Source organism: Pristiophorus japonicus, chromosome 21 (assembly GCF_044704955.1).
Source record: "Pristiophorus japonicus isolate sPriJap1 chromosome 21, sPriJap1.hap1, whole genome shotgun sequence".
In the NCBI taxonomy this organism is placed as follows: Eukaryota; Metazoa; Chordata; class Chondrichthyes; family Pristiophoridae; genus Pristiophorus; species Pristiophorus japonicus.
The window spans coordinates 9,374,512-9,400,903 of NC_091997.1; the positions used below are offsets into that span (position 1 = coordinate 9,374,512).

A 26,392-nucleotide genomic window follows, 5' to 3' on the forward strand; every position below is an offset into this window, starting at 1 on the left:
CCAGTCCTGGAGAGTATCAGCTTTTCATTGGTGTGGGACAAGGACAGCTGTGGGTGTATTGGAGGCTCTGGTCTCAGCTTAATATCAATACCTCATTATGCATGTTGGTGCAGTTAGAGCATGGGGGAGAGTCACTAGGTACACTTGTCAGAGGAGAATGCACACGGGTAAACTGCCTGTTCTTGCACACTATAACAAATAACTTTAGGTGCTCTTATAGAGCTCAAATTTAGGCCACCCCTTTTTTCGGCGCACTTACCGGAGATGCGCCGCTTTTCTCCGTTGATAAGTGCGTCGAAAAAAATCGCTCCCCACTTTGGCCGCTGTCCAGTCTCTCCTCAGTCGTCGCGCAGCATGGCCAGTCGAGTCGGGAGCGGAGCCAGCGTCCTGCGCCGTAAACAGTGCTGGGACGTCTGCACACACGCATTGGAGTCGGGTCGCAATGTCCACGCATGCGCAGTAGCGCCAAAATTTGGCAATTGCCCATTTTTTAAAGGTAATCGTAGCTGCTTGTGTTTTGCTGTCCAGCGAGTTTGCTTCCTGCAGCCTGTGTGTGCTCCGATGTCGGCAGTTCCCGCTCCTATCCCTGGCCAAGTGGTCTCCCGGTCGTCCCGCCCCTATCCCTGGCCAAGTGGTCTCCTGCACCGGCCGGCCCGCTGCCTTCTCAGCCAAGTTTTCAATGAAGGTAGGACTTACTTCTATTTTTTATTTGTTATTGAATGCTTATTACTTTTTGTGCTTTGTTTAGTGCTTTGTAAGTCTTGGTGCTTTAGGTGCAGTTCCTCTCTGCCCCCTATCCCAGGCCGAATGGCCTCCGATGTACCTACCTGCGCTGATTTCTTTAACTCTCGCATGGGTTTTCTGAAGTGGCCACATACACTGGCCTAAGTAGATTTGGAGTAACTATTAGCTGGCCAAAGTTGCCTAAATGGCCAAAACTGGCATAGGTGGCTGGTAACGCCCCCTTTTGAGAAAAACTAAAGTAAACTAAACAAATCATAACTAAGTCACTTACACTGATGCAAATTGAATGTGCAAAATGGGGATTTTTAAGATACACCAGAAAAATCAAGTTACTCCAAAAAAACGGAGGAACTCCTGGCCAAAATTGAGACTATTCTTGTGGTGGCTGCTTTCGACACGTTGGTCTTGCTCAGCCGGCTGCAACCTGAACAATATCTTGCTAGGATTCACTAAGGTCATCTATGGGCCAGTTTCTCAGCCGTCAGTTTTAACAAGTGACTTTCAGTTGTAGCTGGGTCTACAAGACCCAAGAACCATCGCCACCAGGACGGCTCTCAGTGCAACATAATAAAGCTACTTTTACCGAAACAAGTATTGAGATGTTCGCAATGACAATAATCAACACAGCGTGATTGGGGTTCTCCCAGTGGCTCAGCTGGTTAAGACAGTGCTGCACTGTCGGAGGTGCTGTATTTCGGATCAGACGTTAACCTGAGTCTGCTCTCTCAGGTGGACATAAAAGATCCCATGGCACTATTGAGAAGAGCCAGGGGAGTTATCCCCGGATATTTATGCGGCAATCAACATTACAAAAAAAACAGATGAGCTGGTCATTATCACATTGCTGTTTGTGGGAGCTTGCTGTGCGCAAATTGGCTGCCGTGTTTCCCACATTACAACAGTGACTACACTCCAAAAGTACTTCATTGGTTGTAAAGCGCTTTGGGATGTCCGGTGGTCGCGAATGGCGCTATATAAATGCAAGTCTTTTTTTTTATGACACTAGCAGCCCCGTGCAATTAGCAGGTTGGTAAAGAGCCATACCTGGTCCACCTTGACTTTCTTATCCAGAATCCACTGTCTGCGCCGCGCTTCCCAATGTTGTGCAGAAGACATTCCAGTGTCAACAGTTACCAAGTGGCGGGGCTTTATATGCTCAGTGCAGCTGACAGTGTGAGGCGTGCAGGAAGAGATAGCGCCGGGGACCGCCAGCCCAGGGAGGTCGCTCGGCGCAAGGCGCCGCTGCTTGATTGACAGCTCCCACACACTCCCTGCCCGGGTCTGCTTGCAAATTCCACCCGTTGCTCAGCAACAGGACGCCAAAAGTTGCTGTTGGACGCGTTTGCAATCTGTTCTTCAGTTGCTTTTCTGCAACAAAGGACAGTTGCTTTCGACGCAAACGTTTATGTTCTAACGCTGCCCTCTTACGCGCATTTTAAGCCGGCGCCGCCGTATTTAAAATAAATGATTGGTCTTCCCTCCGCCCCTTTGTGAATGGGTGCAGTCTGCAACACAGCAGCCGAAAGCGGAAGGTGTTCATATCTCGCCGTTCTTGCATTGCACAGACATCGAGCTATGCATACACCCACTCTGCTCCCTTTGCGCTCAGGATTGCGTCGAAAGCGACTGCCTTCAGGTAAGTAGGGCCGCAGTAACTTGCAGGAATACAGATGTTGGCGTCGAAAAATAGGAGCCGGAGAGCCACCTATGGAGCTGCGGGGGGGGGGAATGTTCTACAACTATTTTGTTTGAACCTATGAATCAAGTGCGCCCTTATTAAAGGGGGACTAGAACCGACAAATTAACAAATAAAACTTTTTGTAAAACAATCAAATTAAAATTTGGTTCCCAGAGGTGATGATGCACTCCAGTCTCTCCGGCGCCCACCTCTCGCGGAAGGCCGCGAATGTATCGGTGGACACAGCGTGCTCCATCTCCAGGGACACCCTGGCTCGGATGTAACCACGGAAGAGAGGCAGACAGTCGGACTGAATAACCCCCTCGACCGCCCGCTGCCTGGACCGGCTGATGGCACCTTTGGCCATGCCCAGGAGCAGTCCTACGAGGAGGCCTTCTGACCTGCCCGCTCCCCTCCGCACAGGGTGCACAAAGATCAGGAGCGTGGGACTGAAGTGCAACCAGAATTTGAGGAGCAGCCCCTTCAACTATTGGAACAGGTGCTGCAACCTCACACATTCAGTGTACGCATGAAACACGGACTCTTCCAGACCGCAGAAATTGCAGGCGGACTGGGAGTCCGTGAACCGACTTAAAAACCCTTTGCACGGGACTGCTCCATGCAACACCCTCCTGTGCTGAGCCAACCAGACCAGGGGAGACACGGCGCCGTCGGGGGTAAGAGACTGGGCATCGGCAACTGTTAAAAGACATACCAATAATTAGAAGCACGGAAAGCTCAGAAGTCTTGGTCGGAGAAAAGACTGATGGTGTCTTCGGCTGAAACGGTAAACCTAGGCACCGTCTGCTCGCTCAGGTGGGTGTAAAAGATCCCATGGCACTATTTCGAAGAAGAGCAGGGGAGTTATCCCCGGTGTCTTGGCCAATATTTATACCTCAATCAATATAACAAAAAAACAGATTATATGGTCATTATCACATTGCTGTTTGTGGGAGCTTGCTGTGTGAAGATTGGCTGTCACGTTTTCTACATTACAACAGTGACTACACTTCAAACAGTGCTTCATTGGCTGTAAATAGACTATGAAAGTAAACGAGCACAAAATATAAAAACAGATAGCAAGAATTTCTATAGGTATATAAAAAGGAAAAGAGTGGCTAAAGTAAATGTTGGTCCCTTAGAGGACTAGACTGGGGAATTAGTAATGGGGAACATGGTGATGGCAGAAACTCTGAACAAATATTTTGTATCAGTCTTTACAGTAGACACTAACAATATTCCAACAGTGGATAGTCAAGGGGCTATAGGGGGGGAGGAACTTAACACAATCACAATCACTAAGGAGGTGGTAAGATAAGGGGACTAAAGGCAGATAAATCTCCTAGGCTTGCATCCTAGGGTCTTAAGAGAAGTAGCGGCAGGGATTGTGGATGAATTGGTTGTAATTTACCAAAATTCCCTGGATTCTGGGGAGGTCCCAGCAGATTGGAAAACTGCAAATGTAATGCCCCTATTTAAAAAAGGAGGCAGACAAAAAGCAGGAAACTATAGACCAGTTAGCCTAACATCTGTGGTTGGGAAAATGTTGGAGTCCATTATTAAAGAAGCAGTAGCAGGACATTTGAAAAAGCAAAATTTGGTCAGACAGAGTCAGCATGGATTTATGAAGAAGTCACGTTTGATAAATTTGCTGAAATTCTTTGAGGATGTAACGAACAGGGTGGATAAAGGGGAACCAGTGGATGTGGTGTATTTGGACTTCCAGAAGGCATTTGACAAGGTGCCACATAAAAGGTTACTGCACAAGATAAAAGTTCACGGGGTTGGGGGTAATATATTAGCGTGGATAGAGGATTAGCTAACTAACAGAAAACAGAGAGTCGGGATAAATGGTTCATTCTCTGGTTGGCAACCAGTAACTAGTGGGGTGCCACAGGGATCATTGCTGGGACCCCAACTATTTACAATCTATATTAACAACTTGGAAGAAGGGACTGAGTGTAACGTAGCCAAAGATGGGAGAAAACGCAATGTGTGAACAGGACACAAAAAATCTTCAAAAGGACATAGACAGGCTAAGTGAGTGGGCAAAAATTTGGCAGATGGAGTATTATGTTGGAAAGTGTGAGGTCAAGCACTTTGGCAGAAAAAGTCAAAGAGCAAGTTATTGTTTAAATGGAGAAAGATTGCAAAGTGCTGTAGTATAGCGGGACCTGGGGGTACTTGTGCCTGAAACACAAAAGGATAGTATGCAGGAACAGCATGTGATCAGGAAGGCCAATGGAATCTTGGCCTTTATTGCAAAGGGGATGGAGTATAAAAGCAGGGAAATCTTGCTACAGCTATACAGGGTATTGGTGAGGCCACAGCTGGAATACTGCGTGCAGTTTTGGTTTCCATATTTACGAAAGGATATACTTGCTTTGGAAGCAGTTCAGAGAAGGTTCACTGGGTTGATTCCAGGGATGAGGGGGTTGACTTATGAGGAAAGGTTGAGTGGTTGAGCCTCTACTCATTGGAATTCAGAAGAACGAGAGGTGATCTTATCGAAACGTATAAGATTATGAGGGGGCTTGACAAGGTGGATGCAAAGAGGATGTTTCCACTGATGGGGGAGACTAGAACTAGAGGGCATGATCTTAGAATAAGGGGCCGCCCATTTAAAACTGAGATGACGAGAAATTTCTTATCTCAGAGGGTTGTAAATCTGTGAAATTTGCTGCCTCAGAGAGCTGTGGAAGCTGGGACATTGAATACATTTAAGATAGAAATAGATAGTTTCTTAAATGATAAGGGGATAAGGGTTGTGGGGAGCGGACGGGGAAGTGGAGCTGAGTCAATGATCAGATCAGCCATGATCTTATTGAATGGCGGAGCAGGCTCGAGGGGCCGTATGGTCTACTCCTGCTCCTATTTCTTATGTTCTTTTAAGTGCTTTGGGACGTCTGGTGATTGTGAAAGGCGTTATATAAATTCAAGTCTTTTTGAAATGCAGGAAAGGAAATAATTAATTGAAACAATTTTCCTACATACAAAGACTATCCATATACAAAAACTATAGGCAAGAATAGCTGCCCGTATACAGATACTCTATGCATGCAACTGTTTACATACAAGGAGTGTATGTATCATTGATTATCTATATACAGAAACTATCCATGTTTCTGAAGCTATATACAAAACTGTGGGCAAGACTTTCCTATCATTTTCGGCAGGTTCTCGGTGATTTTCTTGGCGTTACAGCTGTTTTTCCGCCCGGCGAAAGTTTCCCCCTTAGTTTTTTAGTGGTGTTGCCCAAATCTGAAAACGCCCGCCGGGACCAAACCGCCAACGTGCAATGCCGAGAAAATCGCCAGGGCGTAAGTTTAGCCTCAACAGAAGCCGGTCCAGATCGCCGAGGGAATCGCCCTGTAAAAGCTGCTTAAACAGGACGATAGATGAGTATTCTGCAAAGAAAGGTATGTTAAAGGTTCTTTATTTTTTAAATTTTAAAACGGTGATTAGGTATAAAAGTGTCTTGGGAATGCTTTTTACGTTTTTATTTTTTTTATTGAAATTTAAAAAAAAATTTTCTCCCCTCCCTCGGTCCAACCAAAGCCTTGGACTAAATTTTAAATATTTATCGTCCATTCCGGTAAGAAGCACCCGTTTTACTTAGTTTCCCCTTCACCTCTGAGAAAACCTCCGACAATAAAAGTGCAACATCCATTTTCTTGCCGGGTGATTAGTTTTAATTAGTTTTAACATAAAAGTGGAAATTCTCACCAGCGTTACTCACCAAACACTAGCGTTTTTTCTGAGCGGGCAATCAGCGTTGAGGGACTCATAGGAAAGTTTAGCCTTGTGTATCAATGACTGCTTAGAAGTGTCAGCTGTGGCTCAGTGGATAGCACTCTTGCCTCTGGGTCAGAAGGTTGCGGGTTTAAGTCCCACACTAGATACTTGAGCACAAAATTTAGGCTGACACTCCAGTGCAGTGTTGAGGGAGTGCTGCATTGTTGGAGGTGCTGTCTTTTGGATGAGATGTTAAACTGAGGTCGTGACTGTTCATTCATTTGGAGGTAAAAGATCCCATGGCACTATTCGAAGAAGAACAGAGGAGTTCTGCCTGGTGTCCTGGCCTTTATCACTAAAACAGATTATCTGGTCATTATCACATTGCTGTTTGTGGGAGCTTGCTGTGCGCAAATTGGCTGCCACGTTTCCCACATTACAACACTTCAAAGGTACTTTGGGACATCCTGAGGTGGTGAAGAATGCTATATTTCTTTCAACGACTAAGTAGGATTGCCTATATCTAAAGACTGCAACTTCCAGCATTGTCTGTTGACTGGTAGCTTTACTGGCCAATCCTCAGACACAGAGAGCTGGGGTAAGGTCATGGAGCAAATCATTGACTTATTTTTAAACTAAAGACAAAGTCACGAAATACAGGTATGGAAAGACAGTCTGTGTGATTGGGTAAGGAAGTCAGACCTAAGGAGAGAAACTCCCTTTTTAATTACCGGACCAATTACATTTATTGAGAATGCAGGGCAAAAAGGATAAATGTAGCCTACTAAACAGGGCTGGAGAAATGCACATTGTGGCATATGTGAGATTACTGTACCCAGTTAATATAGCAAGGATTTTTTAATTATTACAGGCTTAGGTCACACTATCATATGACTGGATTTTGGGAAGTAGGTACGAGTAAGGCTATTCAGCCTCTTGAGCCTGTTCTGCCATTCGATTAGACCATAGCTGATCTGTATCTTAACTCCATCTACCCGCCTTGGTTGCGTAAAGGCAAACTCCTGATTGTAAAGCGGCAGAGCCACTTATCGAAGAGATCAGTGATGCTGAACCTGAGAGAATATCTAGTGCAGACCTGAGATTTGTAACATTGTCATTTGCTATCTTATATACCTAAAAGTTCACCTCTCAACAAGGCTGCAAAGCCAAGCTCCTGCCTTTCCTTCTAACTCAGACCTTTAAAGTTCAGAGTGACTATTTGTACTAATCCTTTTCTGTTCCTTCTGCGCCTGCATCCTCTGAACTCCGCCCCCCCCCACCCGAAACTGGAACAGGAACTGGAAGTGGGGCCCCGCAATTGACCATGTTGTTCCTCCGAGCCTGCAAGCGGTGGGGAGAGACGCGGCAGGCAGCCAGGGGAGAGGGGGGGCAGGCGGCTGGGGGAGAGGGGCAGCGGGGAGAAAGGGACACGGGAGGAAGAGAGACAAATGAGGGTGGGGGAGAGAGACAGGGACATGTGGAGGGGAATCGGAGGGGAGAGAGGGAACTCAGGGAAGACCCACACACAATGCCCCATCTATGGTGGGAGGTGGGGGGGTGAGTAAGGTCATGCACTTGCTCTGGGGTAAGGGACATCGGCTGGGGGAGGCAGTAATTGCGCTGGGGTAAGGGACTTTGGCTGGGGAAAGGATACACTTACGCTGGGGTAAGAGACTTTGGCTGGAACTTGGTGGCTTTTGCTGGGTTATTGGAGATCTGTCTTCTCTGGCTTTTGAAGTCAGAATGGATCAAATTACACTTTGCAAAGTCAGTCAGAACTTGGGCTGTGCGGTTCCAGTTACACATTACAGAGAAACTTCAGGGTGTGGCATATCCTCCAAGGGGACCAAGCAGCAATAGGTCATGTGATGATGGAGAGCCAATCAGAGGCAATGCGGCCATTTTATTAGTACAAATAAGTGCATCCTTTAAAGTTAGGAGTCAGCTGCATGGCTTGTTTCTGTACTGTCTTCAATGTCTCTCCTGTATCTTGGTAACCAGAACTAGACATAAACTCAAGCTAAGGTCTAACCAGAGCATTCTGTAGCTTTAGCTGACTTCCTCTGACTTGTACTCTGAATTCCCACAGCTTTGATCCTTTTGTGAGGAACACTGTCAAAGGCCTTTAGAAGTTTAGGTATACCATCTAGTAAGGTTCTCCAGTCCAATGGGGATGTAATTTGGTGAAAAATAATCAAGGAGGTAGGATCTTTCCATTCGGATTCCATGGTGAGCGCTACTTATTCGATGATTACTGTGCTGAAAAATCTCAAATATACTTGTGATCATCTGAATAACTGTTTTAAATACTGCTCCAAATAGTAAATCCTGATCATGATTTTTTTTGGTGGATACCGTTAGTCTAGAAATCAAGCCTTTGTCCTGCTAATTAAATGTAATAAAGTCCTTCAGAAATTAGGTTAGAAGAAAATTATCTTAATCAACCACGATGCTAATTCAATTGAGAGATAATGAGTTGGACTCCGTGCTCGCTGCCCCGCTGGGAATGATTTGTTACACTGGTGACAAGGAGTTTGAGAACAGCTCACGCAGAGAAATTTCATAAATGTTTTTGGGACCGTGTTATGTATTCCTAACTATATTGATTCCCATAAAAAGTCCAGTGTCATATAACAACAACTTGTATTTTTATAGCACCTTTAACGTAGTGAAACATCCCAAGGCGGTTCACAGGAGTATTATACGATAAAAATTTGACACCGAGCCGCATAAGTAGAAATTAGGTCAGGTGGTCAAAGAGGTAGGATTTAAGGACCGTCTTGAAGGAGGAAAGAGAGGTAGAGAGGCGGAGAGGTTTAGTCAGGGAGTTCCAGAGCTTGGGGCTTAGGCAACAGAAGGCACGGCCAACAATGGTTGAGCAATTATAATCAGGGATGCTCGAGAGGGCAGAATTAGAGGAGCGCAGATATCTGGGGTGGGGGGGAGGGGTTGTGGGGCTGGAGGGGATTACAGAGATAGAGAGGGGGGAGGCCATGGAGAGATTTGAAAATAAGGATGAGAATTTTGAAATCGAGGCGTTGCTTAACCGGTAGCCAATGTAGGTCAGTGAGCACAGGGGTGATGGGTGAGCGAGACTTGATGCGAGTTAGGACACGGGTAGCCGAGTTTTGGATCACCTCTAGTTTACATAGTGTGGGAGGCCAGAGCCAGGAGAGCGTTGGAATAGTCAAGTCTAGAGGTTACAAAGGAAATCACCAGTTTGTTTGAAAAATACAAATAGACCACATTCACGTGCAATGTGCTAGTCTCACCATAAAATTCAAAACTAAAGATACATGTTTGCAAACCTCTCTCTGCACTATTGGAAATCTGAGTTCATTTCACCCAGCAGTTTGACAAAGATTGGGTCTGGGCTAGTTATACAGGCTGGGGGAGGTCAATTTGTGCACTGAGGTATTATTTTTATTACTAACTATTAGGAGAGAAATTGTAAGCACATACTGTTTGTAAAATAGTATTTTGCGGAAGGTCGGTGCGCTGTTGTCAATAATTCACCAGGCGGCGCTCGTACCCCGTTGTGAAAGAATCAGTGGGAGGCTGCAGTCAAATCCGTCCTTGGATAATTTCATCAGAGGCTGCTCGACCTTTAGTTGGAAATAAATAGCAAAAGGCCAAGTGACTTGCAATGTAAACTAGCCGCTTGAAAACGCGTATCTTTTTTTAAAAAGCATTCAGTTAATCACCACTAACGCTTTCTGGTGACTGACTGGGGATTGTGAGTTTCTGTGATTAATTTATTGAATGAACATGTTAATTTCAAAAATATTATCTTCAAACAAAATATTGAACTATCCACGCAGGAGATGGCATAAAGACAAAGGCAGAGTGACTGGTGAGATGTGAGCAGTAAGTTGATATAACCCACAGCTTCTTCATTAATGCTCTTTGACTCTTCTGCATTTCTCGCTGGTTTTGCTGTGGGGGAAACATGTACTCATTTTTAAAAAAAATAATAGCTGACATTGGCTACTGAATATGTATGAACCAGGCATAACAGGCTGCTTGCTGGCTATCTCGTGTCTCTTGATGGAGTTTGATCCGAGGGAAACAGTCATTGCATCGTTGCGTCTACAAAAAAACTTAAACCTGCAATGCAGCACAGGGAAGCTATTTCAGTCCATTAGGCTTGAAGGAGAGGTGGGAACGATTTCGGAAAGCGCTAATTGTGCGGAATGTAAAATAAAGCTCCTGTGATCGCTGTATCGCGAAATCACAAACAACCTTTTTGAATATATTTAACGTGTTGTTACACAGTGATGGGGACGATTCTCCTCTGTATCCCAGCAGGAACTTCTGCATCTTTCACTAGGCTTGGTGACCAGTTACAACACCAAGGGGCAGACTTCCCTTCTCAATTTAGAGCGAAATCGTAAACCTCTTTGCGATTTTGCTGTACAGACAACAGACAAATCTCCTCCCCACCCCCCACCCCCAAAAAAAAAGATGTATTTCAGGCCACACAAAGGGGAAAGCAGAGTTTAAACAGTTCGAATTGAAGGCTCCAAGGCCTGTGTTTCAGGGGTAGCACTCGAGCCTCTGAGTCCACAGGTCAGGGGTTGAAGCCCCACTACTCCTATTATCTAGTAGTTGATACTTGAGGTGTCACCTTTCAGATAAACTGTTAAACTCAGGCCTCGTTCACTCTCAACTGATTATAAAAGATCCCACGGCAGTATTTGGTTTGGAGTCCTGGCCATATTTAATCCTCAACCAACACTGCTGAAACAGAATTTGTGGCCACTTATCGCATTGCTGTTTGCAGGATCTTGCTGTGTGCAAATCGATTGACATGTTTGTCTACATTCCAACAGTAATTACATCTCAAGAGCACGTCATTGGCTGTGAGGTACTCTGGGACATCTTGAGGATGTGAAAGGTGCTATATAAATACATGTTTTTTCCTAACATGATAAGTACATTTTATGTTGTGTCTTAACAAACTTCTGATAGAAAAGTCATTTATGAAAAGTATTAAAAAGAATTTGGTTTGGTTCAGCTGAACGATTGAGAAAAGCTCTTGGTTTCATGAGTTAACTCTTCATGATTTGGTGTTTGTAAATCACAGCCATGAAGAGAATTCCTTAGTGTTACCGCCTCCACCCACTCGGATGAAACCTAGGAGTGCAGTTGTGCGGAACTAAGAAAAGATTTATTTCCCAAATGTGATTGTTTTGCAGTCTGAGTTCAACCATGTTCCAGGCACCTGAAGGAAGTGGGATTTATGAGACGTCTGTGGTCAGGGCAAGATAATGGGTTTTGTCAACATCTGAGGTAAGCTTGCTGGGGGGCATACCTACCCTCCCCCGAAAATGTTGATTTTTGACACATTTTAGCATTTCTAAGCTGCTGTTTTATATAGATAAATATTTTATGTGTGCATACTACTTTTTATGACCGCATTTAAAATTAATATTATACAATACAATAAATGGTGTTTGCTGTGGTAATATATTACTATTGGCACCGTATAATATACCATTCAAATCTATTCAACTTTGCGGTTTTCCATCTCAGCTCTGAGTACCCAGATTGCCTCTTCAGAATAACTTAACCGGACATCATATTAAATAATGGGGGAGATAAACAATTTATTCCTTCCTATAAAATATGATTCGGCGGCAAGAACTAGCTCAGTAATAACCAGAAAATGTATTTATATTATAAAATTAGTTCAGATGAAGTCTTCTTTTAGCCTATTTGATCTCATTTTTTTAGAAAACCAAAACTACTGCCTTCCCATTGTAACAGGAGTGTCTAGGTTTTCATGGGGAATGTATAAAGTTTAATTCAATGTTCTATTAATTTGCATATATTTCAAGCTGCTGAAATTAACCAATCCTGGTATTCTGATTTAAGATTTAGCCACCAACCAGGTAACAGTGCTAAGAATGGCTCTTTGCCAACTTGCAGATGCACAGTGTGGAACAGGAAAAGCATCCAATAATAACTGTAAGCACAATGCAGTTCCTGGGCTTTGTGGTCTGGCTTGCAGGATGTATACGGTCCACGGGACATAGCACTACAGAAACTAGGGGGGGGAGAAATTCACCTGGCTTGCACCTCCCATTAGCACCTGTGGGGGGCGGTAATGGGTTGCTAAGGGGTTACTGACTGGGTACGGCAAATTCACTGATGCCCGCAAACTTCCCTGGCAATTTTGCGCTGACGTTAACACTGCCTCGCTCTCTTGCGCCCCGTAGATCGTGCGATGCGCATGCGTGAAAACCCGGAACTTGCGATCTGCCAAGCTTTAGCTTAACAGATCGTATGAATCCGAAGGAAATGGACATTTACTATTTGCTCAACTACTGCCCAGCGAATGCCCGTGAAACTCTTACGCCTGGTAAAAGCAGGCATAAGCCTTCTTTTATCAACGTAAAGGTTAAAATAAATATTAAAATACAATTTAAAACATTATTTAAACATTCAAAAACCTTTAAAATTAGTTTAGGTTATTTTTGGCCCCTTTAAAAATGTTTAAATTTACTTTTCAAAAAATTAATTTTTGTTTTAAATGTTTAATTAAATTATAATTTCAGACTTTTTAAATATGTGATGATTTATTTTTAGTTAGGTTGTGTGAAAAATTTATTTTTTAAATGATTCCTATTCATGCTTATGGGGATTCCGTACGTAAATAGAATCCTCCCTTTTTGATTGGTTGGGCCGGCTCGCGTGATCCCAGGGACACTTGCGAAGCCGCCTGCAGACCCAGGACTGCAAGAGTCCGAAGATACGGAGGCACCAGTTAGGTGCGTACTTTTCCTGCGTATCGGAGGCAATTGCCCACGGGAAGCCTCCGACCGCAATTTCAGGTCCCCTATCATAAATTATTTCAAAATGTTCCACCGTGTCAGTTGTGCATGGCGTCACTGTGATGAACTGGCACATGGTCTGTCACTGACACCACTCTCATGGAGAGGGTACCCCTTTTATATATGACGTTCACCCATCCTTGTCTAATCCATGAACACCACAATCTGGTACTGCTGCAAATCTGAGAAGACAGACAGTGGTGCAGACAAATGAAAACAAATTGGAAATGTAACTTGAGATACATTTAATTTTTCATCTTCTAATTTAAGGAGGTGTCATGTCTCCTTTGCTGTATTTTTACTCAGCTCCTGGTTGCAAAAACTTACAACACCAACCATTTTTAATTGCTCTGTATTATTAGAATCATAAGGAATAATAATGTTATATAAAATATGCTGGCTGTCTTATTAATATTTACAGACTGTTTAGCTGGTTACAGATGTGAAGCAATAGTCCACTTGAGTGACAGTTTCAATCTTGTTTTGGTTTCAATTCCGATTACTCATGAAACATTCACAGAACACTGCACTAGAATAGACCTGCTCGACCTTCTTCTTTCGCTGAAGGTTGCCGATACGAGTTGGAACTTGCCACACAGTAGTATTGAGAGCGGGCCGCACATACAGTCAGAACAGGAGACCTGTAAACAACTGTAGGCATGATCGGCAGTGCTGTTTTCTTGACAACTTTACAGATATCAGCTGTTTTCTGTCAGGGCTGATTAAATTGCAAAACTTATTTTCACCTTGATTTATTTTCAACTTTTTTTTGAACAGCAAGACCATGACTCAAATCAAAATTTCCAGGCATACACAACAGCTTCACCAATGTCCTAACTTGTCTTAAACGACTAATGGGACGACGTTCAAATGCATTTCACAGTGGAGACGTTTGCCTGCTGGGTGTGTATGTCGGGAACTCAATTTCCTCATGATCTTCCATCCATCATCATCATCATAGGCAGTCCCTCGAAATCGAGGAAGACTTGCTTCCACTCTAAAAGTGAGTTCTCAGGTGTCTGTACAGTCCAATACAGGAATTACAGTCCCTGTCACAGGTGGGACAAACAGTCATTGAGGGAAAGGGTGGGTGGGGAGTCTGGTTTTCCGCACGCTCCTTCCGCTACCTGCACTTGATTTCTGCACGCTCTCGGCAATGAGACTTGAGGTGCTCAGCGCCCTCCCAGATGCACTTTCTCCACTTAGGGCGATCTTTGGCCAGGGACTCCCAGGTGTTGGTGGGGATGTTGCATTTTATCAAGGAGGCTTTGAGAGTGTCCTTGAATCGTTTCCTCTGCCCACCTGGGGCTCGCTTGCCGTGTAGGAATTCTGAGTAGAGCGCTTGCTTTGGGAGTCCACACAGCCCGGAGTTCCTGATATGTGTTCCCCAGGTGTGGCTCAGCATTAGGGGCACACTCGCAAAATCAGATCCAAATAAATTTCCCTCCTCTCCCGAAGGTGTTGACTCCTTGCTCAGGTACTGTTCATTTGTTGCTGACGACCTTCGTGCAAGTGACCTTTCTTTAGATGTGATCTAAAATAGTTAATGCCAGGCAATTCGACCATTTACTGCTGGCCTGAGTCTGTCCTCACCAGCATCCATAAACGTGTACCGACCACCAGAGGTTGCTGGATAGGGATGAAGAGCAGGAACGCCGGCTGATTTTTCTTCTCACTGGCCCGGGAGAGTGTTAAGATCAACGGTAGCACCCCTACCATTATCTCAGCTGTGATCAGCTAACTCAGCACAGACTGGAGATTGAACGTGAACCATTGCTGTTCCTCTCCTGGCTGGCCTTCCATGCTCCACCCTCCATAAATTTGATTTCATCCAAAACTCTGCTGCCCATATCCTTACTCACACCAACACCCGCTCAACCATGTGTGATGTTACGCCCTTCACCCCATCATCGGTGGGCAGGCCTTCAGCCACCTAGGCCCTAAGCTCTGGAATTCCCTCCCTAAACTTCCCCTTTTCACCTCCTTTAAGACTCTCTTTAAAACCTACTTCTTTGACCAAACAGGAGAGGGGGAAAACGTTTAATAAAAGACAATGGTCTGGATTTTAAGCTTTTATGTTTTTGGGGTGATAATGGCAGCGGTGCGGGAAGTTAGCGACCGGGAATATTTTGTGCTTTAGTATTTAAGTTTGGGCATCTGGGCCCTGAGTCAGGGGGCGCAGCGCTAAGGGAGGCCTAATGTCTCCTTCTTGGGCTCAGTGTCACGTTTTGCCCGATTACTCTCCTGTGACGAGCTTGGGATATTTTACTACATTAAAGGTACGATACAAATTCAAGTTGTTGTGTTGTTAAACCATTGGTGGAACCACATAAGACTGGGCTGAATTTTCCGGTCTTCAGTGCTCTGGTTTTCGCCCCAGAGCGGTGGCAATGGCGGCGGTGAGGTGTTTTGGCTGGGCGGCCAGCCTCCAGTGCCCCACAGCGATCCTCGGGTTCGGTTTTGTGGTGGTGCGGAGCAGCACTGTTGGGAAGAGCTGCGCCCAGTGTGCAACGCCCCTGGTTATGACACTGGTGTGAGTTTGAGCCCCTGCTCGACCTGTCCTACCATCCCGCCAGCGAAGAGGTCAGTGTGATTGTTTTTTCTTTTAATTTTATTTAGTTTGTGTTGTGGTGGCGCGCGGGCAATGTTTTGGGAATGTTTTTGCGTTTTTATTTTTGCTTCCGCCCCATCTCACCTCTCCCCTCCGGCACCCCCCCCCCCCCCCCCAGATGCTCAAAGTTAAATACTAAGTCACAAACTATTCCCGGTCACTAACTTTCCTGCACCGCTGCCATTATCGCCCCCAAAACATAAAAGCTCTAATTCCATCCCATTGTCTTTTTAAAAACTTTTTCCCCTTCTGCTCTTCAGACAGTATCAACTCCTGGCTGGTTGCAGGTTGATGGGCGCAGATCACCTTTCAGTACCTGGTACGTGAGCCAAGTCAGCAAGAGTAGGCAAGCTACTTAACCAGGGGAGCAGCACAGCCAACTTTAATTCTGTCCTGATCCATCATCCACACACTTTCATCAGGGACCAGTTGATGGTCATCAAGACTGGGGGCCCTGGTTGCTTTTTCCCTTCCCTTGTAAAACCAACCAATCATCCGGCTGAGATAATGACAGGGAATTGGACTTGAGATCTTCTTGGTCTTGGTCTGTCAGGCTTGGAAGCTATCTGGAGCTTCCTGACATGAAGCCTCACCTTCGAGGGCTGCATTTGGAGACAAAATTGTGCAATTACCATGCTCTTCTGTCCATTTTAAAGAATGGGAAATTATGGGGGGCACAACTGTGATCTCGCAACATGTACTTCTAATGGGCAAGGCTGAGGGCCACTGGGAAAGGCTGAGGGCCACTGGGCAAGGCTGAGGGCCAGGAGTGTGCATTTGTAAAACTACCCCTATAGATTTTAATGGCGATATTACAAACTTAATTTTCAGGTTCTGTCAACAAGATAACATATTTCTGTGTATCTGTTTACTCAGGCTGCTGATGTTTCTCAATTTTCAATATTAGCCTGAAAAACACATCAGATTTACATAAGAAATAGGAGTAGAGTGGTCACATGATGTGACCAGGTGCAATGTCATTGATCTGTCTCCATGTTGGCTAACAAACAAGGATTTGGAGATAAAATCAACCAATTAGTCCAATATTTACTGATATGGTTGCACACCCTAAAATGGGTGATAGGTCAGTGCAGGTAAACAAAATTGAAATTTTACTGTTTATATGCAAAACTAATAAAACAGGTAAAATAAAGAATATAGATAGCAACCACAATCTGTAATCTCCTGGCCTGGCATATCTCTCACTCTACCATTACCATCAAGCCAGGGGACTAACCCTAATTCAATGAGGAGTGTAGATGAGCATGCCAGGAGCAGCACCAGGCATACCTAAAAATGAGGTGTCAACCTGGGGAAGCTGCAACACAGGACTACATGCATGCGAAACAGCGAAAGCAGCATGCTATAGTCAGAGTTAAGCGATGACATAATCAACGGATCAGATCACAGCTCTGCATTCTTGCCCCATCCAGTCATGTATGGTGCTGGACAATTAAACAATTAATGGGAGGGAGAGGCTCCATGAATATCCTCATCCTCAATGATGGCGGAGCCCAGCATGTGAGTGCAACAGTCAAGGCTGAAGCATTTATAACAGTTTTCAGCCAGAAGTGCCGAGTGGATGATCTATATCAGCCTCCTCCTGAGGTCCCCACCATCACAGAAGCCAGTTATCAGCCACTCCACGTGATATCAAGAAACGGCTGAGCGCACTGGATACTGCAAAGGTTATGCGCCCAACAATATCCCAGCTGTCACGCTGAAGGCTGGTGCTCTAGAACTAGCCGTGTCTCTTGACAAGGTGTTCCAGTACAGCTACAACTCTGGCATCTATCCAACAATGTGGAAAACTGCACAGTTATGTTCTGTCCACAAAAAGCAGGACAAATCCAATCCAGCCAATTACCACCCCATCAGTCTACTCTCAATCATCAGCAAAGTGATGGAAGGAGTAGTTGACACTGATGTCAAGTGACACTTACTCACCAATAACCTGCTCACTGATGCTCATTTTGGGTTCTGCCAAGACCATTCGGCACCAGACCTCATTACAGCCTTGGTCTAAACATGGACAAAAGTGCTGAATTCCAGAGGTGAGGTAAGAGTGACTGCCTTTGACATCAAAGAAGCTTTTGACTAAGTGTGCCATAAAGGAGGACTAGTAAAATTGAAGTCAATGGGATACAGTGGGAAAACTCTCCACTGGCTGGAGTCATACCTAACACAAAGGAAGATGGTTGTGGTTGCTGGAGGTCAATCATCTCAGCCCCAGGACATCGCTGCAGGAGTTCCACAGGGCAGTGTCCTAGGCCCAACCATCTTCAGCTGCTTCATCAATGACCTTCCCTCCATCATAAGGTCAGAAGTGGGGATGTTCGCTGATGATTGCACAGTGTTCAATTCCATTAGCAATGCCCCAGATAATGAAGCAACCATGCCTGCATACAGCATTCAGGTTTGCGCCATACAAGTGCCAGATAATGACTATCTTCAACAAGAGTGCATCTAAACACTGCCCCTTGACATTCAACAGCATTACCATCAACAACCTGCATGTCACCATTGACCAGAAACTTAACTGGACCAGCCAGATAAATGCTATGACTGCAAGAGCAGGTCAGAGGCTTGGTATTCTGCGGTGAGTGTCTCACCTCCTGACTCCCCAAATCCTTGCAGCTCCAACAACACTCAAGAAGCTCGACATCATCCAGGATAGAACAGCCCGCTTCATTGCCACCCCATCCACCATCTTAAACACCGAAGCACTGTGGCTGCAGTGTGTACCATCTACAAGTGTGTACTGCAGCAACTCACCGAGGCTTCTTCGACAGCACCTCCCAAATCTGCAACTGCTACCAACTAGGACAAGGGCGGCATCACCTGCAAATTCACCTCCAATTTACACACCATCCTGATTTGGAAATATATTGCCATTCCTTCATCGTCGCTGGGTCAAAATCCTGGACCTCCCTCCCCAACAGCACTGTGGGAATACCTTCACCACACGGACTGCAGCGGTTCAAGAAGATGGCTTACCACCACCTTCTCAAGGGAAATTAGGGATGGGCAATCAATCCTGGCTCTGCCAACGACGCCCACATCCCAGAAACAAATATTTAAAAAATAGAAAACTTAAATTAGAGACTAGAGAAGAAAATGAGAACATGAAAAAAAGAGAAGACAGGCCAAGTAGCAGCCATGGCACTATTTAAGAACAGCAGAGAGTTCCTGTGGTATCCTGTCCCACATTCCACCCTCAATCAGTCCTGACCAACATTCCTTCATCAACCAATGCCACCACAAATGGACTAAGTGGACAATTATCTCATGGCTGTTATTGGGACGTTACTATGTACAAAATGACTATTGTACCTGCGTACATAACAGTCACAGTCAAAGTAATTCAACAACAAATGCAATTTTATAGTGCCTTTAATGTAGGAAAAAAATCCCAATGTGCTTCACAGGAGCATAATCAGAGAAAATAAAATAAGCCACCGAGCCAAAAAAGGAGATATAAAGATATTAGGAGGAGTGACTAAGAGCTTAGTCAATGATATAGCTTTAAGGTCTTCATGCAGGAGCAGGAAAGGTGGAGAGACGGAAAAGTTTAGAGGGGAATCCAACAGCTTAGCGCCTAGATGACTGAAGGCACAGCCACTGGGGTGAAGGGATTGGGGTTGTACAAGATGTATGAATTGGAGGAACGCAGAGTTCTTGGAGGGCTGGAGGAGGTTACAATGATAGGGAAGGTCGAGGCCATGGAAAGATTTGAACATGAGGATGAGAATTTTAAAATCAAGGCATTGGTGTACAGGGAGCCAATGTTGGTCAGCGAGTACAGGATGATGGGTTTTTAGGATGCTGCGGGTTAGAATATGGACAGCAGAGTTTTGGAGGAGCACAAGTTTATGGAGGGTGGAAACTGGAAGGCCAGCCAGAAGAGTATTGGAATAATCAAGTCTGGAAATAGCAAAATCATGGATGAGGGTTTAAGCAGCTGATGGATTGAGGCAGGGGCAGAGACGGGCAATGCTACAAAGATAGACGTAGGCAGTCTGGCTTATGGAAAGGATATGGGGCCAGACACTCAGATCAGGGTCAACTAGAATGCCAAGGTTACGAACAGTCTGGTTCAGCCTGAGACAGTAGCCAGGAAGGGTAATGAAATCAGAGGTGAGGGAAACAAAGTTTGTGGCAGGGGCCAAAGACAATGGCTTCAATCTTCCCAATTTTAATTTGTGGAAATGATGGCCCATTGAGGACTGGGTATCGGAGAAGCAGTCTGACTACACAGAGGTCGTGGAGGGGTTGAGAGAGGTGGGTGTCGTCAGCGTACATGTTGAGCTTGTCTCATGTCTTTGGATGATGTCACCGAGAAGCAGCATATAGATGAGAAATAGGTGGGGATCGTTGGAGTGCTCCGGAGGTCCTGGTTTGTGGTGGGAAGCGAAGCCAGTGAAGGATATTCCTTGGCTACAACTAGATAAGTAATTTTAAAAAGTCTCATCCTTGTTTTCAAATCCCTCCATGGCCTCACCCCTCCCTATCACTATAACCTCCTCTAGCCTACAACCCTCTGAGATCTCTGCACTCCTCCAATTCTGCCTTCTTGCACATTCCCAATTTGAATTACTCCACCATTGGTGGCTGTGCCTTCAGCTGCTAAGGCCCCAAGCTCTGGAATTCTCTCCCTGAACCTCTCCTCCTTTTAACGCTCCTTAAAACCTACCTCTTTGAACAAGCTTTCTGTCATCTGTCCTAATATCTCCTTATGTGGTCCGGTGTCAAATTTTGTTTAATAATGCTCCTATGAAATACCTTGGGACGTTTTAAAGGCGCTATATAAATGCAGGTTGTTATTGTAAGAGTGTTACCGGTTGTGTGCAGCCCCAATCAGCTGAGCAAGGGAGGAAAGTTGCTGGAGAATAACATTGTCAACCGTGTCACAGACTGAGAGAGGTCAAGAAAATGGTAATGGTTAGAGACCCAGGGCGACAGTCACATCGGATGTAATTTGTGTCTTTGATTGGGGCCATTCCAGTGCTGTGGCAAGGGAGGGAATCTGATTGCAGAAGTTCAAACACGTAGTTGCAGGAAAGATAGGCACGGATTTGGAACACGCTGTGTGAAACTCCTTGAGACATTTCTCCGAGGTGTGATTGTGCTCTTTAACTCAAGTCTTTTGTTATCGCCTTTGCAATATTGGGTGATCCTTCAACCTTACAGGATGTGCACCGAAATCTGTAAAAGCAAATGGCCAGCCTTGAGGTGAAAAATTCCCGAGAGAGATGCTGGCACTGTAGGGGTTAATGTCAAACAGTTATTGGGACAATCTGCTTTTATCGAACAAAGTGACTCCAGCGACAACAGGGCGATTTCCATCTGGAACAAGCGTGCAAGAAGTGCAGAGATTTCATGTACAATTCTACCAATATTGCGATTGTAACTCCTGCAACGACGCAAATCAGTGGGGCTCAGCAAAACATCTTGCAACCCAATAAAACGTGTGTCCATATGCAGATAAAATGTTAACATCAGTAGAAGATTTTTTTTTAAGTATGATCTTTTGGCGGTTAATGTTTCACTAATATTTCCAACATCGCGAAACTCTCAATTCATTTTCAGAGCCAGTTACCTGAGCAGACACATGTTTTGCCAGGGGCTCTGTCCGAATAAACCTATCAGATTTGGGGAAGGATCGGCGCCCAGGCGGGGCGTCTTGGACGTCAGGGAGGGCGGACCACTTTCAGAAATGTCCTTGGAGGTGTTGCTCGGGGTTAAGGCGACGTCAGAGGGAATGTGTTGCAGTTGCCTCTGGTTGTGAGCGAGTTACTCAGAGAAATCCCGAAGATGGGGGCGGCTCACTGATCTGTCAGCTCTTATTGATGGCAGTAGAAAGTGCCTAACAAACTGCTTTATGGACACATCTAATCCGTGGATCCTTCTTGACTGAAGCTTTACAATCGCGTCTCTATAACAGGACAAAGGTAATGTTTAAACTCTGCTTGTTTTAAGAAGCAATCTCCCTCTATTCTATAGCTCAGGATTCGCTTAAATTAATATTTCATTGTTTTTTCTCAAATATTTAAGAGGCTCGTTTTTGCTCAGGTTAGAGTGTATGAGTAAATATTAGTTATCCCAATAGGAATAGTGTGCCTATCATTACTTTCCAACCTGTGCAATTGTATGTGACAATGCAATTGAGAAATGTGTGAGGTTTTGCTGCATAAATGTGAATTTCAGCAGGCAGGGCAGTAAAGCGTAGTGCGGGCGCTTCTTATTGCTCGTCTGTCCGCTGACACGTTATTTCATCTCCCGGTTTTAGCGGTGACTTCGGTCCCTCGGGTGCCGACACACATTGGCGTCTGGGTTCAGATTAAAATCCCGTTGTGCTATCCTTGATCTGGGCGCCTCGGCGCGGTGCTGGCCAGTTGCAGAGCTCGCCAGCAAACCCCGAGATGTTCCGAAATAGGCACTTTTGATCATTGCAAACAAATACTCTGGGGAGATGCAGTTTTGAGGACTGCCATTAATAAGTAATTTTTTGACCTTTATATGTCGTATTAATATTTTAGTTTTACCTGCCTCTGTTAATATTTGTGGGTAGCAATTTTGCTTTAGACGCCAATTGTACTGTTGTATAAATATTATCCACACACCACACGTACACAATCCATTTAAAAATCCAGTTATCGGGTGTGTTTGGTGTGAAGCTAGGACCCAGAAGAAACCTCGAAAGCCTGGGTCCAGGCTCGAGCACTCCAGATTGATGTGTTAATGTGGTGTTTGCTTTGCTTTGCTTTGACCCTAATGGGTTCTCGCTGAGTATAATCAGGAAGCGTCTGATTAGTAAATAAACAGGGATCAAAGGAGTTTTACGCTTAAAAACGCCAGGAGTCTAAACAAATCCGGCTCAATGGTGAGTGACAGACAAATGCTGCATCCAAATCAGGCTGACCACATGAAGCATTCGGGATTTAATTTGAGCTTTTAAATATCGGTCAATGTATTGATTCCATTTCTGTATAGAGGACTATTACCCTATACAGGGTAATTACCATATGAATCCCCACCTCGTAAGGTGCTCACGAATCAAAGATTTACTGTGCTAATAATGACAAATCTATTTAAAATGGCATTTATATTTAAAGTAGCATTCTTAAAGCTACAGGGACGTTTTCATGCAACATGCAATAAAAAAAACATTCTTTCATCTTTATTCCAAGTGTGTTTTTCAGGAGTAGTTGGCTGTTTCAGTTTAGGTACATTAAGATGAAAAGGGAGCATTTTAAATGTGGTTTCACTAACCAGATGTTAACTTCTTGTTTTTTTTCAAACTAGAACTCAAACCAAATTGTGCCCAATGAACTCAGACTGACTTTGAAGAAGGTGCCAACAATCGACGCTTGCAGGAACTCCTAAAAGATAAGAACATCGGCAATTAGCGCTCGGTGTACTTTTTCTTAAAGGGGAGGTGAAGAGGATATTTTGTCGACAATGGGAAATCAACTCTCTGAGCTCACGCCGAGCACTACCTTCTTACCTCCTTTCCAGTCCTTGCATGTTGTGGTGATTGGGTTAGATTCAGCAGGAAAAACAACGTTATTATACAGACTCAAATTAAGGGAGTTTGTCAACACAATTCCCACAAAAGGCTTCAACACGGAAAAAATCAAAGTGCCAGTTGGAAACTCGAGGGCCATTACTTTCCAGGTTTGGGATGTTGGTGGCCAAGAGAAACTGAGGCCTCTCTGGAAATCCTACACCAGGCGTACGGATGGCATCGTCTTCGTGATAGACTCTTCTGAGATGGAGAGGCTGGAGGAGGCCAAGGCTGAGCTCCATAAAATTTCCAGGAGTTCAGAAAATCAAGGAGTGCCCGTGTTGATCTTCGCCAACAAACAAGATCTGCCAGGGGCCATTTCTGTAGCCGAGGTAGAAAAAGCTCTCGGTTTAAATGAACTGGGCGCATCAACGCTGCATCACATCCAGAGTTCCAGTGCAGTGAATGGCCAGGGTCTGCAGCAAGGCCTGGAGAGGTTGTATGAAATGATCATTAAACGGAAGAAGATACTCCGGCACCAGAAGAAAAAGAGATGAACTCAGAACCTCATTCTATAATCAATTAAGACTTAAATCTGTGCTCGTTCTAGAATAGATCATCAGCAGAGTCTCTTAAAGGAGCAACTAAATGGTCACAACCTGCCAAGAATATATTTTCTAGGTTTTTTGTGGGTGATCCAAATTCGATTTTTCAATCCCCCCCCCTCCCCCTCCCCCCAGATGCAGAGTGGTCTATACAACAGCAACAACACTCATATCCTGTGATCCAAATGTCTATTTTCTTTTAAAGGACCATACTACAATAGGGACAAGTGACAAATAAGTAGAGGAAGGGATGGTTGGTGAGCAGTTCGACTGATACAAGCCAGCCACTACCAGAGAACAGCACTGATTGGCATTTTACAGGAAGTTTGCAAACTGTTTACAGCAAAAACCCTCAGTGTTATGGACAACATGCAATCTTTTGATTTGGATTTGCAAATACATTCCTGGAATGATAGGTTGTACCTGGCTAACCCCTGCACATACAAACTGATAGAGGATCTGTAAGAATTGCTTGGAAAGTTAGATTAATTGCGAGAACTGAAGTATTCTCTTTCTCTCTTTTTCTCCCTCCTTCTCTCTTTCTCTTTTTCAAAACTGCTTCTTCACTTTGCCCCTGAAGAGCTGAACATGACAAAATGTTCTGAGGTTCACCAACATTGCCCTGATTCTACTTTATCATATAAAGTGTTAGAAACTTGCATAGCTTTTTGTAGACATGATGTGCAAGTCAAGGACACTAATGTCAAAAGCTACAAAAGACATTTAATTCTGCACGTGTTGGTGACTCCTCTGCAGAGATAACGAGGGGACTGAGGGAGGCTCTTTGTACATTTTTTTTTGGTCTGAAACTATAATTCAGCAACACATCCCAAATACATGGGAGTACCTAACACTGTATTTCAATAAGTGAGCGTTCCTTCCACATTCCCACCAATGTGAAGCAGTTCCAGTTTGAGCACCCGAATGCACTAAGGCCAAATGATGTGAGGGCCCTCCTAGAAGGCTTCTCAGCACCTCGTGAAGTTTGCTCCAGCTGCAGTAAAGCCCTTACTCGGTGTGAAGCTGCATTTTAAGAGTGCCGAGGTGGAGAAATCATTTTAATGTCGAGAGAACGAATGTGAGCTGCCTTCACCCTCCTAACGTTAACAATTTGCTACCCAGGGATCTGAGCTCTTCACGTGTCTGAGCGTGTGCAGAGTTCCTTTGTGGCTGGCCTTACTGTGACTTGCTTGGATGGGCAGCTGGCAGTATAACTCCGGTCTGGTGACTGCATGTTACACTTCACTTGATACCTGGTCTGAAACCAATAGCTGCAGTGTAACTAGATTTGGATATGAAGTGCACATGAGCCACTGTACTTCAATGAAAGGGAAGATGCCAATGACAAATCTTTAATTTGAAGTGTTTTGCATTATCTGTATTAAAGTGTGCTCCATTCAGCCTTTCAAGCTGAAAAAAACTGGATCTTGCTGTAAATATTTAAGCTGTGAAATTAAATGGTGATTATACATAGAATTTTTTTGTACTTTAATAGTTTTTTTAAGAAAAATTGTGTGTTTGGTGTTGAAATAAAATGCTGTAAGATGTGATAAGGTGAAACGATGGGTCATTTGTTCTTTTGGTAATAGTTTAACATCAATATTTCAGAACTGTTTCCCAGTACGATTTTCAATCATCTTTTAATGGATACAGGAACACACTTGCACCTCAAGTCACTGGGGGAAAGGGATGAATTAAAAATTGACAGCTTGCATTGATGAATATTTGAAACGTCAATTTAATAAATGTATGTGCTGGGGTCCAATAAATTCTCTTTAGGTTTTATCTCTGTTATATAAGTAGATCAAAAATGAGATTGCATTTAATATTTTTAAGTCAGCATAACAGGTAGTTGGTAAAATAGTGGGTTTTGAGGCTAACAAATACCCTGAAGGAGACCAGAGATGTAATTAGTTGTTGCTATTGCGGAGAAATCGATTGGCAAATGTACTTATAAAGGAAGGCCCACGCAACTATCAGTCCATCAGTGAAATAATGGACTAATACAAAATAATTTAATTCAAAAAAGCCAGCATGGTTTTAGATAGGGAAGATTCTCTCTGACAAAACTCCTTGCTTCTTTCAGGCTATTTCAGGTAAAATGGATAGTGGCAACTGGTAAGGCATGTCCTTGTTTAGGGTATTATAGTTTGGACTTTCAGTAAGTTTTTGTGCTCATCACAGTAAGGGATGCCAGTGTAGGAAATGGTGCACATTCCCTTTCCGACAACCAATGTTGACATCAAGCACTACCAGGTCGGGTGTAACACAGCTAGATGAGGTTTAAAGCTCCTTCTTAGTAACAGTTTAGAGGCTCACCTCTAAATCAGAAGGTTGTGGATTCAAGTCCCACTTCAGAAACTTGAGCACATTAATCTAGGCTGACACTCCAGTGCAGTAGTGAGGGAATATTGCACTGTTGGAGGTGTTGTTTTTCAGATGAGATGTTAAACTGAGGGCCCCGTCTGCTCTCAAGCGGATGTAAAAGATCCCATGGCACTATCTCAAAGAAGAGTAGGGGAGTTATCCCTGATGTCCTGGGGCCAATATTTATCCCTCAATCATCATAACCAAAAACAGATTATCTGGTCATTATCACATTGCTGTTCGTGGGAACTTGTTACGTGCAAATTGACTGCCGTGTTTCCTACATTACAACAGTGACTACACTTCAAA

The 26,392-nt window shown here is 44.3% G+C and overlaps 1 protein-coding gene across 9 annotated transcripts; it reads left to right on the plus strand.

The window, feature by feature from the left end:
• The first annotated feature begins 2,275 nt into the window (after positions 1–2,275).
• Positions 2,276–25,262, plus strand: arl4d (ADP-ribosylation factor-like 4D). Of its 9 annotated transcripts, none has more exons than XM_070864383.1 (5): positions 2,276–2,380; positions 5,599–5,841; positions 10,990–11,054; positions 11,356–11,449; positions 22,910–25,262. In XM_070864383.1, exon 5 carries the CDS (start codon positions 23,066–23,068, stop codon positions 23,666–23,668), a length of 603 nt encoding a protein of 200 aa, XP_070720484.1. In that variant the 5' UTR covers positions 2,276–2,380; positions 5,599–5,841; positions 10,990–11,054; positions 11,356–11,449; positions 22,910–23,065; the 3' UTR covers positions 23,669–25,262. The 9 variants fall into 9 exon arrangements, 8 of the variants coding, with proteins under 8 accessions (XP_070720484.1, XP_070720487.1, XP_070720482.1 ...); XM_070864384.1 differs by lacking the exon at positions 2,276–2,380 and adding an exon at positions 3,167–3,238; XM_070864386.1 differs by lacking the exon at positions 10,990–11,054.
• The last annotated feature ends 1,130 nt before the right edge of the window (positions 25,263–26,392 follow it).